The 16,950-nt window shown below is 41.0% G+C and overlaps 1 protein-coding gene across 1 annotated transcript in view; it reads left to right on the top strand.

Annotated features, from left to right (window-relative positions):
• The window catches only part of LOC150089626 (cilia- and flagella-associated protein 43-like), a 204,059-nt gene that overhangs the window by 120,809 nt on the left and 66,300 nt on the right, over positions 1-16,950 (top strand). The window contains exon 10 of the mRNA XM_090390056.1: positions 8,738-8,815. Coding sequence (XP_090246182.1) covers positions 8,738-8,815 — 78 coding nt within the window. The remainder of the gene's footprint in view (positions 1-8,737; positions 8,816-16,950) is intronic.

The raw sequence follows: 16,950 nt of genomic DNA, 5'->3' as shown, positions 1-16,950 counted from the left end.
TTGCAGAGGCAGATCAAAGAGAGACACTATTGGATTGTTGAGAGTGTTGGGTGAGAAAGTGTATAACATGAGAAGAAACCTCTATGTGTGTTTTGTGGATTACGAGAAGGTGTTTGATAGCGTAATCTGGAGAGAACTGTTCCCATTGCTTTAGAAAATTGGATGCAAGAAGATTATTGGACTGATCTATGACTTATATAGAAGACAAAATGTGGTGATAAGAGTGAGGGGAGAACTAACAGAAAAAGCTTGAAATTAAAAACGGAGTTAGACAGGAAGCTTACTTTCACCTGGGTTGTTCAATGCTTTTGCCAAAGTGATAATAAAGGAGGCACTTGGGAATAAGAAGTGGGGGATTAAAATAGGTGAAAAGTACATATAGGCTATTAAGTTTGCAGAAGATCAGGCCATACTATCAGGTTGCCCTGCTATGCTGCAATAAATGATCACAAGACTAAATAGGAAAGCGCTGAAGTATGGAATGAAGATAAACATTATGAAAACTAAGGCAAAGACGATTGGAAAAAGGCAGTGTCGGCTTGTGACGCTGATGTTTAGGGGTGCCTGCAACTTAAAGTTACATTAATTTGCTTTGGTTATAAGACATGTAGACATACACAGTAATAATAATAACCAAGTTGAAAATAATACAAAACATTAATTAGACATTTTATTTATTTTTTTTATTTAAACTTTTATTTAAAAACAAACTTTTATTTAAAAACCAAATCCATTCTTCGCTTTTTATTTGTTTAAAATAGATTAACTTTTTCATTCAAGTTTGGTGCACTGTTGACCAAGCTTTTCTCTATTGAAAGCATTGCATGAGCATTTAGCCTTTCCTGAACCATAGTGGTCCTTAAAAATGTTTTTAATCAGGCAGTGTTCGGGCTCTGAAGTAGTCATTGGAATGGTAAAAAGAACTTTTATGAGTTTTGTAACTTCACCAAGAACTTCAGCTAGATTATTTTCTGAGATAAATTTTAGCAAGTCAGTTAATTTTCAATAATTGTGTAGATCAAGTCTGCTATAGAAAACTTGTAATTCCATAAGAAGTTTTTCTCTTTCAATCATGGGATATGCCTCAGTAGTCTCCCGTACCTATTCCATGGGCATTTTCGTTCAAAAAATAACAAAGTTCTCCTTGTTAAACAATTTAGCAACAATTAATTGCTTTGTAAAAGAATATCTCTCACCTATGTCGACACTTATATTGTCGCATACTTCCTTCGCTTCAATCACGAGTTTTTTTGAAGGATTTTTCACAGTACATTGAATTCCTGATTTTTAGAATGGCATTCTTAAATATTCCTATATATTCATTTATTTTAGCTGCATCAATTTCTCAAAATTGCATTTGATTATAAATAACTTTCATGTGAGGCATTATCTGATGGAAAAGTTCTAACCGCAACTCGAATTTTTCATTACTCAAGATGTGCAAAATTCCAGTTGCTTCTGAAATCTTCTTATCTGCATTTGCTGTCGCTTGTATTCATGCACTTTTAAATATTCAAAATGCACTTTTTTAAGTATTCAAAATTTTCATAAATGCTGTTCACAGTACATATATTGAAGTTCCATCCTGTAGAAGAAGATCGGACAACACGGCTGTCCGTATGCTTTCTCAGAACAGAGAGACATTGTGGTGATCTAGAGAAAAACGTTGGTATCGACATGAGGTTCGAAAATAATATTCTTGAATCTCACATACTACTTGCTGCATTTCTCATCATCAGATTCAGTTGGTGTGCATTGCAGTGAATAATAAAGCTGAATAGTGAATTGTTGGTGACGCTATTGTCAGAAAAACGGGGAACATGCTTTGTAAAAAGGATAGGTGGAACAGGACCAGGGTATGTCTGCCAGAGGCAAAGGGTGATGACATTGTAGAGCGGATATCATCTTTTAAGGGCACAAAAGGTGATATAGTTGTACACATTGGCACTAATGATATTAAGAGTAGGAGACCGGTGGAATTACTTAAAAAGTACAGTTCACTGTTGAAGAAAAGCCATGAATTAGGGTTGAATTTGAAAGTGTCGGAAATTCTGCCCAGACACGATAAGAGAGAGTATATGATGAGAGCCTTGTCGATCAATTCGTCCCTGGAAAGATTGTGCAAGGCCCAAGGGGTAGAATTTTTTTCAGCCTGGTCTGTACTAGTTAACAGGAGAGACTGCTTCAACAGGGATGGGATACACTTAAATAGAAAGGGTGCAAGAATATTTGCTGATGCTATCGAGGCAGTGTTAGGTGGATCAGAAAACTGCTAGCTTGGGGGAAAACTGCTAGCTAAAGATTAACAGTAGCCACTGGCAGAGATGAAAGTGATTCTTGTGCTGCTTCAATTAGGATGAGCTGCAGCCTGGAAAACAAGATTCAAGGTATTTCAGAGACTGCTGGGAGTCACTGCGGTACAAGTAAACACATGGGTTGTGTTAGGGTAGCTAACACAACCCAGGTAGGAACATGTGCATGTATACTTGTGTGTACATCAATGCTAGGAGTTTGGTAAATAAATTTGATGAATTTGTGGTATTGTTCAAAACATCAAAGGCAGATATTGTTGGGATATCAGAGACGTGGTGTCACACAGATATAAGGAATGCAGAACTGGAATTTGGGGAGTACAACGTCTACAGAAAGGATAGACAGGATAGGAAGGGAGGAGGGGTTATGCTATTAGTTAAGAAACATAAAATTCAAGGAAGTAAAGCCAATCGACATCGCTGGACAGTGCAGTGTCGAGTCAGTTTGGTGTGACATAAGCATTGGGAGATCAAAATTGAGAGTAGGAGTGTGCTATAGGCCTAATGTCTCTGATAAGTATAATAAGAAACTGTACAGGAAATAGAGTGGGCCAGTAAATCAGAGAGTCTTATAATGGAGAATTTTAATTTCCCAGATATTGACTGGAATTTGTGGGTTGGTCACTCACACACTTGCAAGGCTTTTGTGGATTTATTGGATGATTGTTTTCTACATCAGCATGTTTGGGAGGCAACCAGAGGAACTAATACTCTTGATCTGATTATTAGTAGTGATTCTTCGTGCCTTAAGAATCTGCAGAGAAAGAAACAACTAGGTGGCAGTCATCACAATGTGCTGAAGTGGGATTTACTCAAAGAGGTAACTACCATCAGGGGTAATGGAAAGGGTTTTTGCTTTCGTGAAGGCGACTATGATGGTCTGAGACAGGATTTAAATTCTATACAGTAGGACCAACTGATGTGTTACCAACAGCAAATTCAAAATGGGAATCATTCAAAGAACTTATCTTGAAAGCTACTAGGCTTTACGTACCTATTAAGAAATATTGTTCAAGGTTTAGGCCTAAATGGATGTTAGATGAACTAATGATACATATGGTAGAGAAGAAAAATGCATGGAATACAGGTGCCTCCATAGCCAGGTGGGAAAGAGCAGCTGTGCATTGCACACGATTCTTGATTAGACCGGGGTTCGAGCCCATCACCACCAAATGCGGAGGATGCGGAAAGGTCAGGGAATGACCAACGCATATTCCTGGAGCAATATGGCCTTAGTTGCTAATGCTCCTAAAAACCAAATAATAACAACACAAACAGCATGGGATACATAAAAATTAATGGGTGACATGGAAGCCCATGATAGATATAAGCTGGTCTGTAACCAAGTCACAAAGGAGATTAGTCAGGCAAAGGCAGATTATGAGAAATCCTTAGCAAAGGATGCAAAGAAAAACAGAAAAGAGTTCTTTACCTATGTAAACTCTAGAAGGAAAGAGATGAATCAGATTGGTCCACTGGATATAAATGGTTCAAAAGTTGAGGATCCTGCTCAGGTGGCTAACAAAACAAGTATTTTGCATCTACATTCACACATGAGGAGTTATTCAGGAAGGGGAATGCCAGAGGTGAAGTAAACTCTGGCAGTGAGCTAGATGATTTTGTATAACTGGGAGGAAAGTGGAGGAGAAATTGTTGAGGATAAATATAAAAAAGGCACTCGGGGTGGATGGGATCTATCCAGTTATGTTAAAGGAGGCAGCAAAGGAAGTAAGAAAACCCATAGCCATAATTATGAGAGCCTCTTTAGACTTAGGGGAGGTACCTAAAGACTGGAGATCTGCAAATGTGACCCCAATTCACAAAGGAGGATCAAAGGATGACAGAAGTAATTATAGACCTGTGATTTTAACTTCCATTCCAGGAAAATTAAGGGAGGCACTGGTTAAAGAAACACTGCAGAATGATCTAGACAAGACTTCAGTTATAGCTCGGACACAGCATGGTTTTGTTAAGGGAAAGTCTTGCCTGACCAATTTGATTGGATACTATGATGAAGTCACAAAAGAACTGGATAGAGGGAATAACTTTGATATTATATATTTGGATCTTAGAAAGGCTTTTGATACTGCTGTACATGGAAGACTGCTGCACAGATTGGAGCCATGTGGCATTGGAGTCAAATTGCTGCTATAGATAAAGGGATGGTTGAGGGGGAGAAGACAGAGAGTGGTAATAAATGGACACTACTCAATAGTAGTAGTAGTAGTAGTAGAAGTAGTGGCATGTGATGCAAGAAAGCAAATGAATGAGCTTATGCAGCATCAGCCAAAAAAAAAAAAAATCACACCATTCTCTCCAAATGCCTGTCATCATGAACTAATGTTATTAGTGGAGTTCCTCAGGGTTCAATGTTGGTTCCATTGTTGTTTTCTGTATTTATAAATGATATTGATGATGGTATATCAAGCTTAATGTCCAAGTTTCCAGAATATACAAAATGTGGCAGGATTGTTAAGGACACTACTGACGCTATGCTGCTGCAACAGGATCTGGAAAGGTTGAGCAGATGGGCTGAGAGGTGGCAAATGAATTTTAACATTGACAAATGTAAAGTACTACATATGGGAAACAGTAACCCCAGAGCAACGTATCAACTCTCTTGTACTACACTGACAGTGATAGAGAATGAAAAGTTCCTGTGGTTAATTGTGCAGGCAAATATGAAGTTCTCTGAGCAGTGCAGACGGGTTGCAAGAGTAGCTCATGGTGTCTTGTCAATGATGTACAGGAATTTTTCTAGCGGGGATAAGGAGGTGATTATAGCACGGACACGGAATGGTTTTGTTAAGGGGAAGTCTTGCCTGACTAATTTGATTGAATACTATGATGCAGTCATAAAAGAACTGGATGCAGGGAATAACTTTGATATTATATACTTGGATCTTAGAAAGGCTTTTGATACTGTTGCACATGACTACTGCACAAATTGGAGCAGTGTGGCATTGGAGGCAAATTGCTGCTATGGATAAAGGGGTGGTTGAGGGAAAGAAGACAGAGAGTGGTAATCAATGGACACTGCTCATTAGCATTAGTAGAGGCATATGATGCAAGAAAGCAAGCTTATGCAGCATCAGCCAAAAAAAAAAAAAATAAAAACCCTTTCACTTCACCCCTCCGTTCATTCGAAATACCTGTCCAGCTGAGCCTTAAATTTTATTAGGCTATCAACTTCCACAACAAGAGATGGAAGTCTGTTCCACCAACTAACTACCCGCTGGCTAAAGGCAAATTTCCGCACATCTCTCCTACATCTGGCTTTCCTCAATTTGAATTTATGACCTCTCAGGTGATTATTCTGAGCAAGAGGCAGTATCCCATCAGCATTGACCATGCTCAAACCATTCAAGGCTTTGTACACCTCTATCAGATCACCTCGCCAGTGCCTAGTCTCTAGACACTGTAATTTGCAAAACTTAAGCCTTTCTTCATAAGAGCAACCCTTTGTTCCGTTCACTAACCTTGTTGCCCTTCTCTGTACTCGTTCCAGCAGCTCTACATCCTTCTTGAAATGAGACCTTCAAACATACAGTATTCAATGTGTGGCCTGACCATTGCCTTATACAAGGGAATAATCACCTCCCTATCCCTGCTAGAAAAATTCCTGTATATCATTGATTAGACACCATGAGCTACTCTTGCAGCCCGTCTGCACTGCTCAGAGAACTTCATATCTGCCTGCACAACCACCCCCAAGTCCCTTTCATTCTCTACCACTGTCAGTGTAGTACCACAGAGTCGATACGTTGCTGTGGGGTTGCTGTTTCCCGTATGTACTACTTTACATTTGTCGATGTTAAACTTCATTTGCCACCTCTCAGCCCATCTGCTCAACCTTTCCAGATCCTGTTGGAGCAGCATAGTGTCAGTAGCGTCTTTAACAACCCTGCCAACCTTTGTATCGTCTGCAAACTTGGACATTAAGCTTGATATACCATCATCAATATTATTTATCAATACAGAAAACAATAATGGACCCAACACTGAACCCTGAGGGACTCCACTAATAACATTAGTCCACGATGAGCAGTGTCCATTAATTACCACTCTCTGTCTTCTGCCACTCAACCATCCCTTTATCCATAACAATAATTTGCCACCAATGCTACACTGCTCCAATTTGTGCAGCAGTCTTCCATGTGCAACAGTATCAAAAGCCTTTCTAAGATCCAAATATATAATATCAAAGTTATTCCCTGCATCCAATTCGTTTGTGACTTCATCATAGTATGCAATCAAATTGGTCAGGCGAGACCTTCCCTTAAGAAAACCATGCTGTGTCTGAGCTATAACTGAATTCTTGTCAAGATGATCCTGCAGTGCTTCTTTAACCAGTGCTTCCATTAATTTTCCTGGAACAGAAGTTAAACTCACAGGTCTATAATTACTTGTGTCAGCCTTTGTCCTCCTTTGTGAATTGGGGTTACATTTGCCCATCTCAAGTCTGTGGGTACCTTCCCTGAGTCCAAGGAAGCTCTCATAATTATGGCTAATGGATTGCTTACTTCCTTTGCTGCCTCCTTTAATATAACTGGATAGATCCCATCATCGTGGACTGATGTTATTAGTGGAGTCCCTCAGGGTTCAGTGTTGGGTCCATTATTGTTTTCTGTATTTATAAATAATATTGATGATTGTATATCAAGCTTAATGTCCAAGTTTGCAGACGATACAAAAGTTGGCAAGGTTGTTAAGGACACTACGCTATGCTGCTGCATTAGAATCTGGAAAGATTGAGCAGATGGGCTGAGAGGTGGCAAATGAAGTTTAACATTGACAAATGTAAAGTACTACATATGGGAAACAGCAATCCCAGAGCAACGTATCAACTCTGTGGTTCTACACTGACAGTGGTAGAGAATGAAAAGGACCTGGGGGTAATTGTGCAGGCAGATATGAAGTTCTCTGAGCTGTGCAAACTTGCTGCAAGAGTAGCTCATGGTGTCTTATCAATGATATACAGGAATTTTTTTAGCAGGGATAAGGAGGTGATTATTCCCTTGTATAAGGTAATGGTCAGGGCACACCTTGAGTACTGTATACAGGTCTGGAGGCCTCATTTCAAGAAGTATGTAGAGCTGCTGGAACGTGTATAGAGAATGGCAACAAGGTTAATAAATGGAACAAAGGGTTGCTCTTTCGAAGAAAGGCTTAAGTTTTGCAAATTACAGTGTCTGGAGACTAGGCACCGGCTAGGTGTTCTGATAGAGGTGGATAAAGCCTTTAATGGTTTGAGCATGCTCAATGCTGATGGGATTCTGCCTCTTGCTCAGAATAATCACCTGAGAGTACAAAAATTCAAATTGAGAAAGACAGATGTAGGATAGATGTCCAGAAATTTGTCTTGAGCCAGCGGGTAGTTGGTTGGTGGAACAGACTTCCATCCCTTGTTGTGGAAGTTGATAGCCTAAATAAATTTAAGGCTCAGCTGGACAGGTATTTCGAACGAACGGAGGGTGAAGTGGAATGTTTTTATTTTCTGGCTGATGCTGCATAAGCTTGTTTTCTTGCATCATATGCCTCTACTAATGCTAATGAAGTAATGAAATTTTTGGATATGGCATGGTAAGAATATACCCAGCTCCTTGAATAACATGGCCTCAATAATTCCCCCCCACACTCTACTCAGACTCCCTACAGTCATTATCTGGCAGAGAAGAGGCGGCGAGATTATATACTAGCTGATCCAAATGCCTCCTAGAGAATTACCAATAGGTTCATCTAGCAGCTGGCCTGCGAACACCATTTTTGAACCCTACATTACATTACACCCTTGTAATGTAAGGAAGATTGGATCTCGCCATCATAACCTCAAGTGACATCAATCATACTGTGTGATGGAAGAGATAAGGAGTTGCTGGAGCTTTGCTCTTGAGATTAAACATGTGTTCCACCACTTAAAGCCTACAGTAAGCAAAGTGGTTGTATTGCACCAGTTGATGAGAGTCATCTATCACCTAGTATTGCTGGTAACACAGAAGGGAGGGTGGCATTTCTCCATATGGTGTGGGCACCACACCTCAACTCCTGCTTATGTTGGTTCACACTTGGGTGGTCATCTCCAGTATACTAGGTCATGTTTCTGGACTTGCACATGGTGTCTATACCCAGGGTTATGGATAGTCCTACTAACGTGAAGGTGAAAACAGGATTCGGTTGTAACAGACTGACCGGACTTAGCTGAAATTAGGTATACTTGAGTGTCACCCGAATATCAGTTCCATTAGCATTTTAGACTCCCAGGTAGCAGGCCCAGTTTGATATAGTTTTAGTTTTAGTTTTGTTTTAGTTTTAGTTTCTTTATTGTCAAATCTCTATTGAATATTTTTATATTGATTTATTACATAGTATCCAGAACATACTTTTATCTAGCCATTGCATATTTCATTTTATAATATTTCTGCTAGATGGAAGAAGAAGAGGCAAAAAAATATGAAGAAAAACGAGAAGAAGTGAGAAAAAAATTTTCTGTTATTGAAGAAAAGGTAACTATTTCTGATTGTATAGATTATATTTAATGTATAAGGAACAAAATCATGCATCTATTAAACTGAATTTTCCTTCTTTAATTTAAAATAATTACCAGTATTAAATCAGTTTATTAGCCTATGATTATATTTGATAAAAGGAGTTAACTGAGTGCAGCTAAGATTCTCTCCCTAGCAGCTAATCGATTAAGAATTAAAACATCCTCTGAAAGCCAAAGTGCTCTTCAAGATTTTGGTTGTTTGATTTTACAATTTAAAAAGAATTAAAATCATTAAAAAGTGTTGTTATCTGAAATTTTATTTTTTTGGCCAGTAGTTTTCCTCTGTCAATATAGAAGCAAGAATGAAAGCGTGGCGTGAGAGAAGCATACAGTAAACTATATTGGGAATATGCTATTATTTGAAAATACTATGTTTGTATTTGTTAATGCAATCTCTTATTTTAAATTTCTTTATGCATGAAAGTAAAGTGATTTGGGGTCCATGGTGCAACCTAGATATAATGTGAGTGTGATCATGTTCCCCCCCTCCACCCAGAGGCACATAAAAAAATTAAATTTAAGCAGAACATGAATTTCACAATAGTTACTGGAAGCAGCAAACTCTACCTCATAGAGGTAAACCAGTTTCTGCAGTAGTTTCCAAAGTGGGACACAGAGCTTTTGAATTGTTTTCTACAGTATATTCCCTCAACTAGGCAATTAAACTTTTGCAAAACAACAGCAGTTTTCCAAAGGAAATAGTAGTAGTAGTAGTGGCATGTGATGCAAGAAAGCAACTGTATGAGCTTATGCAGCATCAGCCAAAAAAATAAAATAAATAAAAAATAAAAAAATAATAATAAAATAAAAAAATCACACCATTCCCTCCAAATGCCTGTCCAGTTCCTCCTTAAATTTATTTAACCTGTCAACTTCCACAACGACAGATGGAAGTTTGTTCCAGCAATTAACCACCCGCTGGCTAAAGGCAAATTTCCGCACATCTATTCTACCTCTGTGTTTTCTTAATTTGAATTTATGACCCCTTAGGTTCATAATCTGAACAAGTGGAAGGATCCCATCAGAATTCCGCGTGCTGAACCCATTCAAGGCCTTATACACCTCAATCAGATCACCGCGCAGGTGCCTAATCTCCAGCCACTGCAATTTGCAGAACTTAAGCCTCTCTTGGTAAGAGGATCCCTTTATTCCCCTCACCAATCTTGTTGCCCTTCTCTGTACACGCTCAAGTAAATCTACATCCTTCCTTCCTAAAATGAGGCCTCCAGACCTGTACGCAGTACTCAAGGCTTGGCTTGACCATTGCCTTATACAGAGGGACAATCACCTCCTTCTCCCTGCTAGCAAAATTCCTATATATCATTGACAAAACCCCATGACCTGCCCTGGCAGCCTGTCTGCGTTGCTCAGAAAACTTCATATCTGACTGCACAATTACTCCCAGGTCTTTTTCATTTTCTACCACCTTAAGTGTAGTAACACACAGTTGGTACGTTTTTCTGGGGTTACTTCTACCCATATGCAGTACTTTGCATTTGTCAAGGTTAAACTTCAGTTGCCACTTCTTAGCCCATCTGCCCAAATTAACTAGATCCTGTTGCAGTAGCACACTGCCATTACTGTCATTAACAACCCTGCCAACCTTTGTATCATCTGCAAACTTCGACATTAAGCTTGATATACCTTCATCAATATCATTGATAAATATACAAAACAACAGTGGACCTAACACCGAACCCTGTGGGACTCCACTAATAACATTAGTCCATGAAGAGCAGCACCAATTGATTACCACCCTCTGTCTTCTCCCACTTAACCATCCTTTTATCCATTGTTGCAACTTACCCTTAATACCATTCTGCTCCAATTTGTACAATAGTCTTCCATGTGCAACAGTGTCAAAAGCTTTCCTGAAATCCAAATATATGATATCAGAATTATATTTTGCATCCAGTTCCTTTGTAACCACATCATAATATCCTATCAAATTTGTCAGACAAGACTTTCCCTTAACAAACCCATGCTGTGTCTGAATTATTGCTGCAGTCTTGTCTAGATGATCCTGCAATGCATCTTTAACCAGTGACTCCATTATTTTACCCTGCATTAAAATACTGTTAATGTTCAGTTTCTGCACCTGTCTCTTGCCTCTAACTTAGGAAAGGTAGGGAGGTGAGGAAACTGAATACTCAGGGGATAACAGAATATAAATTTTTCCCCAGCACCAGGTTGCCAAAGAGCCCCACATGATACTTTACAACCATACCAAATCATCTGTTAGGTTTTTCTGACTCCTGAAACACCTTCCTGCACATCAGCAGCAGACTGGGTGGTATGGTAGTTTTGCCACTGTTTGAAAGTGTGGAATCGTAAGAAATTGATAGTTTTGAAATTTTATATTTTAAGAATTAAGAATATGAAACATTTATTTAATAATTTTATTTTAAAATAGTGCACTCATCATTATCATCATCATCATCAGTAATTCAGTCTTCGTAATAATTACACAATACACCAACCGATATTATAAACAGTGTTATGTTTATTAAAATAATGTTGTAAATAAAATAAAATAAAATTTCAATAAAAACTGATAAAAACTGACTGTACAATATAATATGAATTTAAACTGCAAAGAATTATTTACAATAAAACAATATAGATGAAATACAGAATGATAAAAGTGCTAAAATACCGTAGCTTTCAGAGGCATCTGCCTCCTTTTTCAACAGTGAGGCTTATCATATGGCCCATCCTTAAATATCAGCAGGCTCCACGGTTCTCAGCATGTGGTTCCACAGGAGCATAGGCTGCGCTCACTATGGCCGTCATTCAGTGTAGCCACGTGTTCTGGAGCTCCTGAATGTTGAGTTATATTAATGTGTTTAAAGTATTTTCTTCCACTGGAAAAGTGTGCCAGCTAAAAGAACTTCGCAAGTGGATTAAGTGGGTAAAAAAAATTTTGTTATTACGAGGGTTATCTGGTCTGTACTCTCTCGTCATAGACCAAATCCCTTTAGGCTTAGCATTCTGCTAACGCTTTGCTGTAGTCAAACACGCATTGTTGGCAGTTAGGCCTAGTGGATATTGCTGGGAATACGATACGTACAGTACATAAAGTTTTGGTATCAGTGGGTAGCTCTCTTCTCCAGCTTCTGAAACAAGTACCAACAGAAGACTGAAGCATACAGATGGTGTTGGAAGAAAGAGGAAATTGGACTGGATGTACAGGTGACCTTTTGTGACTTTTCGTTAACTATATTTAGAGATATGAACGTTTTTAAGAAATTTTCCTATGTAAACCAGTACAGCAATATGCTGGCAGTATATGTTTAGAATAATCGTTTTGATTAGAGCGGACCAAATTTTGGAAGCCCTAAAAACCTACAAAATAATCTCTTTGACCTGTATGCGTGTAGCGGGTATTGTTCACCAGCATATTACAGCCACAAACTGATATAAAGATTGACAACCCCGATAATCCGCACGTCCGAATATCCGGAACCTTTGCTGATATGGATAGCAAAAATCACAAACTGAAAGAAACCCAGCCAAAAGGGCAGGACGACGAGATAACCCCCCTAGAACAACAAGAGGACACAGAAGAAGCCTGTCCTGGGACCCCCCCAAACACAAAGCAAGCGTAAAAACAAAAAGCTGTTAACAGCGAAAATAGAGCGGGGAACACGCTCCCAAACTGAGAATAAGGACACTCAGGAAAATGTCAATGCGAACGAAGAAACAAACAATGAAAAGCAGCAGGAATCTCCCCCCATAGATCCCTCCCTACCGGTGGGCACTGTCTATGAAAAGTCACTGGCACTCAAAACAGCACTGGAATCAATATTTAAAGAACCGAATAATAGAATAACCACCCTTGTGAGGTCGCAAATCGTCACAATCTTTAACAAGATGGAGACTATCCTTTTCAAGACATATGTTGAAAATGAAAAGGTCACCGCGAGGCTGCAGGCCTATAAAGAATGTGGGACAAATAAAATGCAACAGCGTGCTCCCACTTTTGCTGAAACGCTGAGGAGTAATCAAAATCAGGGAAAACAAACTGAGCCCGGGCCCCCAAAAAGGAAGCAACCTCTCTTGATGACACCCAACTTTGTTGTGCTTAGACCTGTGACCACAGATGGCCCCCAGGAAAAGAGAACTAGTGAAGAAATAAAGACAACTGTGATGAAGGAACTAAGGGATGACCTCAAAGCTACTAAGATAAAGTCCATTCGGAAAACGAGGAATGTAGGACTCGTTATTGAAACGGAGGGAAACGAAGACATACAGACGATAATGGATAACCCAAAAATTGCCACCTTGGGTTTGACTGCAGAATTGCCAAAAAAGAGAGGACCTGCTATCATTGTCTTTGACATTGACAAAGACCTAACCCCGGAACAGTTAGCCACAGAGATAATAAACAGAAATCTGAGACCGACCCCCCAGCAACTACAGGAACAGCGAACCCTGGTGCAGCCTAGGTACTCCACCAGATCTAGGGCAGGACCAAACAGAAACTGGGTTCTAGAGCTGGCCCCGACTGTCTGGCAGCAATTAAAGAATCAAGAGAGAATCTACATTGAATGGGGATCCCACCGATTCCGGGAGCATGTGGCAGTCCCGAAATGCTTCCGGTGTTGTAAATACAGCCACACAACTCATACATGTACACAAACAGAATCAACCTGCGGTCACTGCTCTGGCAGGGGACATGAATATAAAACATGTCCAAACAAGGAGCAAGATCCAATCTGTACAAACTGCAAGGCAGGGAAAATGGACCATTCGCATTCTATCAGAGACCCGAACTGTCCAGTTTATCTTACTGCAAGGCAGGGAAAATGGACCATTCGCATTCTATCAGAGACCCGAACTGTCCAGTTTATCTTAGGAACAGGAAAAGAGAACTAGTGAAGAAATAAAGACAACTGTGATGAAGGAACTAAGGGATGACCTCAAAGCTACTAAGATAAAGTCCATTCGGAAAACGAGGAATGTAGGACTCGTTATTGAAACGGAGGGAAACGAAGACATACAGACGATAATGGATAACCCAAAAATTGCCACCTTGGGTTTGACTGCAGAATTGCCAAAAAAGAGAGGACCTGCTATCATTGTCTTTGACATTGACAAAGACCTAACCCCGGAACAGTTAGCCACAGAGATAATAAACAGAAATCTGAGACCGACCCCCCAGCAACTACAGGAACAGCGAACCCTGGTGCAGCCTAGGTACTCCACCAGATCTAGGGCAGGACCAAACAGAAACTGGGTTCTAGAGCTGGCCCCGACTGTCTGGCAGCAATTAAAGAATCAAGAGAGAATCTACATTGAATGGGGATCCCACCGATTCCGGGAGCATGTGGCAGTCCCGAAATGCTTCCGGTGTTGTAAATACAGCCACACAACTCATACATGTACACAAACAGAATCAACCTGCGGTCACTGCTCTGGCAGGGGACATGAATATAAAACATGTCCAAACAAGGAGCAAGATCCAATCTGTACAAACTGCAAGGCAGGGAAAATGGACCATTCGCATTCTATCAGAGACCCGAACTGTCCAGTTTATCTTAAAGTAAAAGGGTTATACCAGTCACGAACCGACTATGGAGAGATGCCCCAAAGAGTACAATAGATCCGAAATTGCAATAATACAGCATAACGCGCAGAGAGCTAGAGCAGTGGCCCAGCAACTTAGGGTCATAGCGGACGAGGAAGCAGCTGACGTCTTACTACTACAGGAACCATATACCCACTCAAAACGAGTGTGCGGATATCCGGCTGCATACAAAATAGTCCATGACGAGAGTGACACCCCTTGGGCTGCAGTTGTGGTGCGCAATCCCAATTATACTGTGACTAAAGTAACACAGCTTTGTGCACCCTGGGCGGCGTGTGCCCACATCTTAACGCCATTGGGCCAAATCTATGCTGTGGCCCTTTACAGCAGGCCGGGCGAGGACATCGCACCCATCACCAGGTACTTGCAGGCCTTGACCGACATGCTCCCTGATCAAAGGATCATAATTGGGGCAGATGTAAACTGCCGCTCACCAGCCTGGCACAGTCTGACCCCAGACAGGAGAGGTACCAGAAATGGACAGATTTTAGAGGACTTTCTCTCGAACTCCCGGTTCACTATCCTGAACAGACCACACCAGATGCCTACATTTTGTAATACCCTGTGGGAGGCGACTATTGATGTCACATTGTCCACGAGAAACCTTGCAGGTTACGTTGATGATTGGATCGTCAGAGACTCGTGGACGACTTCCGACCACAGGGTGATTACCTGCCAAATCAGAAGATCATTAAACAGGCTACTGATACCTAAACAAACACTAAATCGCTTCGCCATCCGCTGGGCGAACTGGGAAAGGTTCAGAGAGGTTTTAATGCCCGCTGCAGCCCTACACCTGGAAACAACAAACCAGAATGGGGATCCAGACGAGAATCAAAAGAGGGTAACGGAAATAATACTTGCGGCGAGTGAAGCATCAATGAAGAGGAGAAATCCCAAACCGGGAGCAGTCCCGTGGTGGACTCACGAGAACCAGCAACTCAGAAGGGAGACCATGAGAAGAAGAAAACTCTTTCAACGGGCAAGACGCACATGGCCTGCTGCTGAGGTCCAGATACTAAAGGAGCACTAGAGAGAAGCAAGAAACAGATATACGGATGCGATAAACAAGAGCAAACAAAGAGCCTGGGAAAACTTGGCAGGCATAACAGGAAATAATGAGCCATGGGGGGTAGTCTATAGGATAATCACAAACAAACTCCCCAGGGGGAAAGTTATTTCTACCACATTGACACCACAGGGGAGCCAAATCACCACATGGCAACAGTCAATCACAAATATTCTGGGCACTATTTTCCCGGAGACTGCCATGCCTACTTCACCTGAACAGCATAGAATATGTCAAGAAAATGACATATACACCACTGACTCCCGTGAACCACCGTTCACGCTAGATGACATCAAATCCGCGGCAAATCACGTAAGAAATAATAAGTGCCCTGGCCTCGATTATCTCGAAGCGGAAATTGTCAAAAAAGTAACGGATCTGACCCCCGAACTCCTTCTAAATCTGTTTAACAACTGTTTGCATCAAGGCATCTTCACAAGAAACTGGAAGACTGCGGGACTGAAGCTGATCCCAAAAACACCCACGAAGCCTCCACAACAGCCAACCACTTACAGACCGATAGCTTTGCTACCAGTGATCAGCAAACTATTTGAGAGAATGCTATATGCCCGAATTGACACACATTACAAGAGTGCTGAACTGCACATGTCTACCCAGTTCGGCTTTAAGCCTGAGTCTTCGACAGTAGAGGCACTTAGACATCTGCTGCACGGTGTGGCCAGTTGCAACAGTAAATACTACCTAATCATCTCCATAGATTTTGCCGGGGCTTTCGACACCATTTGGTGGCCAAGTGTCCTGGCAAGGCTAAGGCGGGCCAACCTTCCCTGCAATTTGTATCTCACTATCAAGTCTTACCTTACCGACAGGAGTATTAGTGTCGTGGCACCCTATGGTAGGGTAAACCGCCGTGTCTGCAGGGGTTGCCCCCAGGGTTCTGTCCTGGGGCCGCTGTTGTGGAACATTGTCTTGGATGAGTTCCTGGCCATGGACCTTGGTGACGTCCAAACCCAAGCTTTTGCCGACGACTTAATCTTGAAAATTGCTGCCGACAATAGAACCCAGTTGGAGGTAAAAGCAAACCATGCCATCAGGATACTACAGGACTGGACCATCTTACACTGCCTAAAAATCTCACCAACTAAGACATCTTCAATCTTACTGAAAGGCTCCCTTGACTTGCACAGGCCACCTCAAATAAAGGTGAACAACACCACAGTGAAACTCCAAAGCCAGCTTAAGTACCTGGGGGTGATATTAGATTGTAATCTTTCCTTCAAGCAGCATCTCACACATTTAAGAACAAAGATAAGGAAGTACTCTGCACTGTTAGCACGTGTGGTTCGTCGGGACTGGGGACTTAAACGTCGCGTGCTCTCCTTATATTATAAAACGACATTCCTACCAGCTGTAACATACGCCTCTGCAGTTTGGTATCACAAGGCATCAACCGCCGTAAATAGACGCATAA

This window comes from Mastigoproctus giganteus, chromosome 2 (genome assembly GCF_048544385.1).
Source record: "Mastigoproctus giganteus isolate SK-2022 chromosome 2, ASM4854438v1, whole genome shotgun sequence".
In the NCBI taxonomy this organism is placed as follows: domain Eukaryota; kingdom Metazoa; phylum Arthropoda; class Arachnida; order Uropygi; family Thelyphonidae; genus Mastigoproctus; species Mastigoproctus giganteus.
The sequence above is the reverse complement of the archived record's forward strand: the minus strand, read 5'-3'. Positions and strand labels throughout refer to the sequence as shown.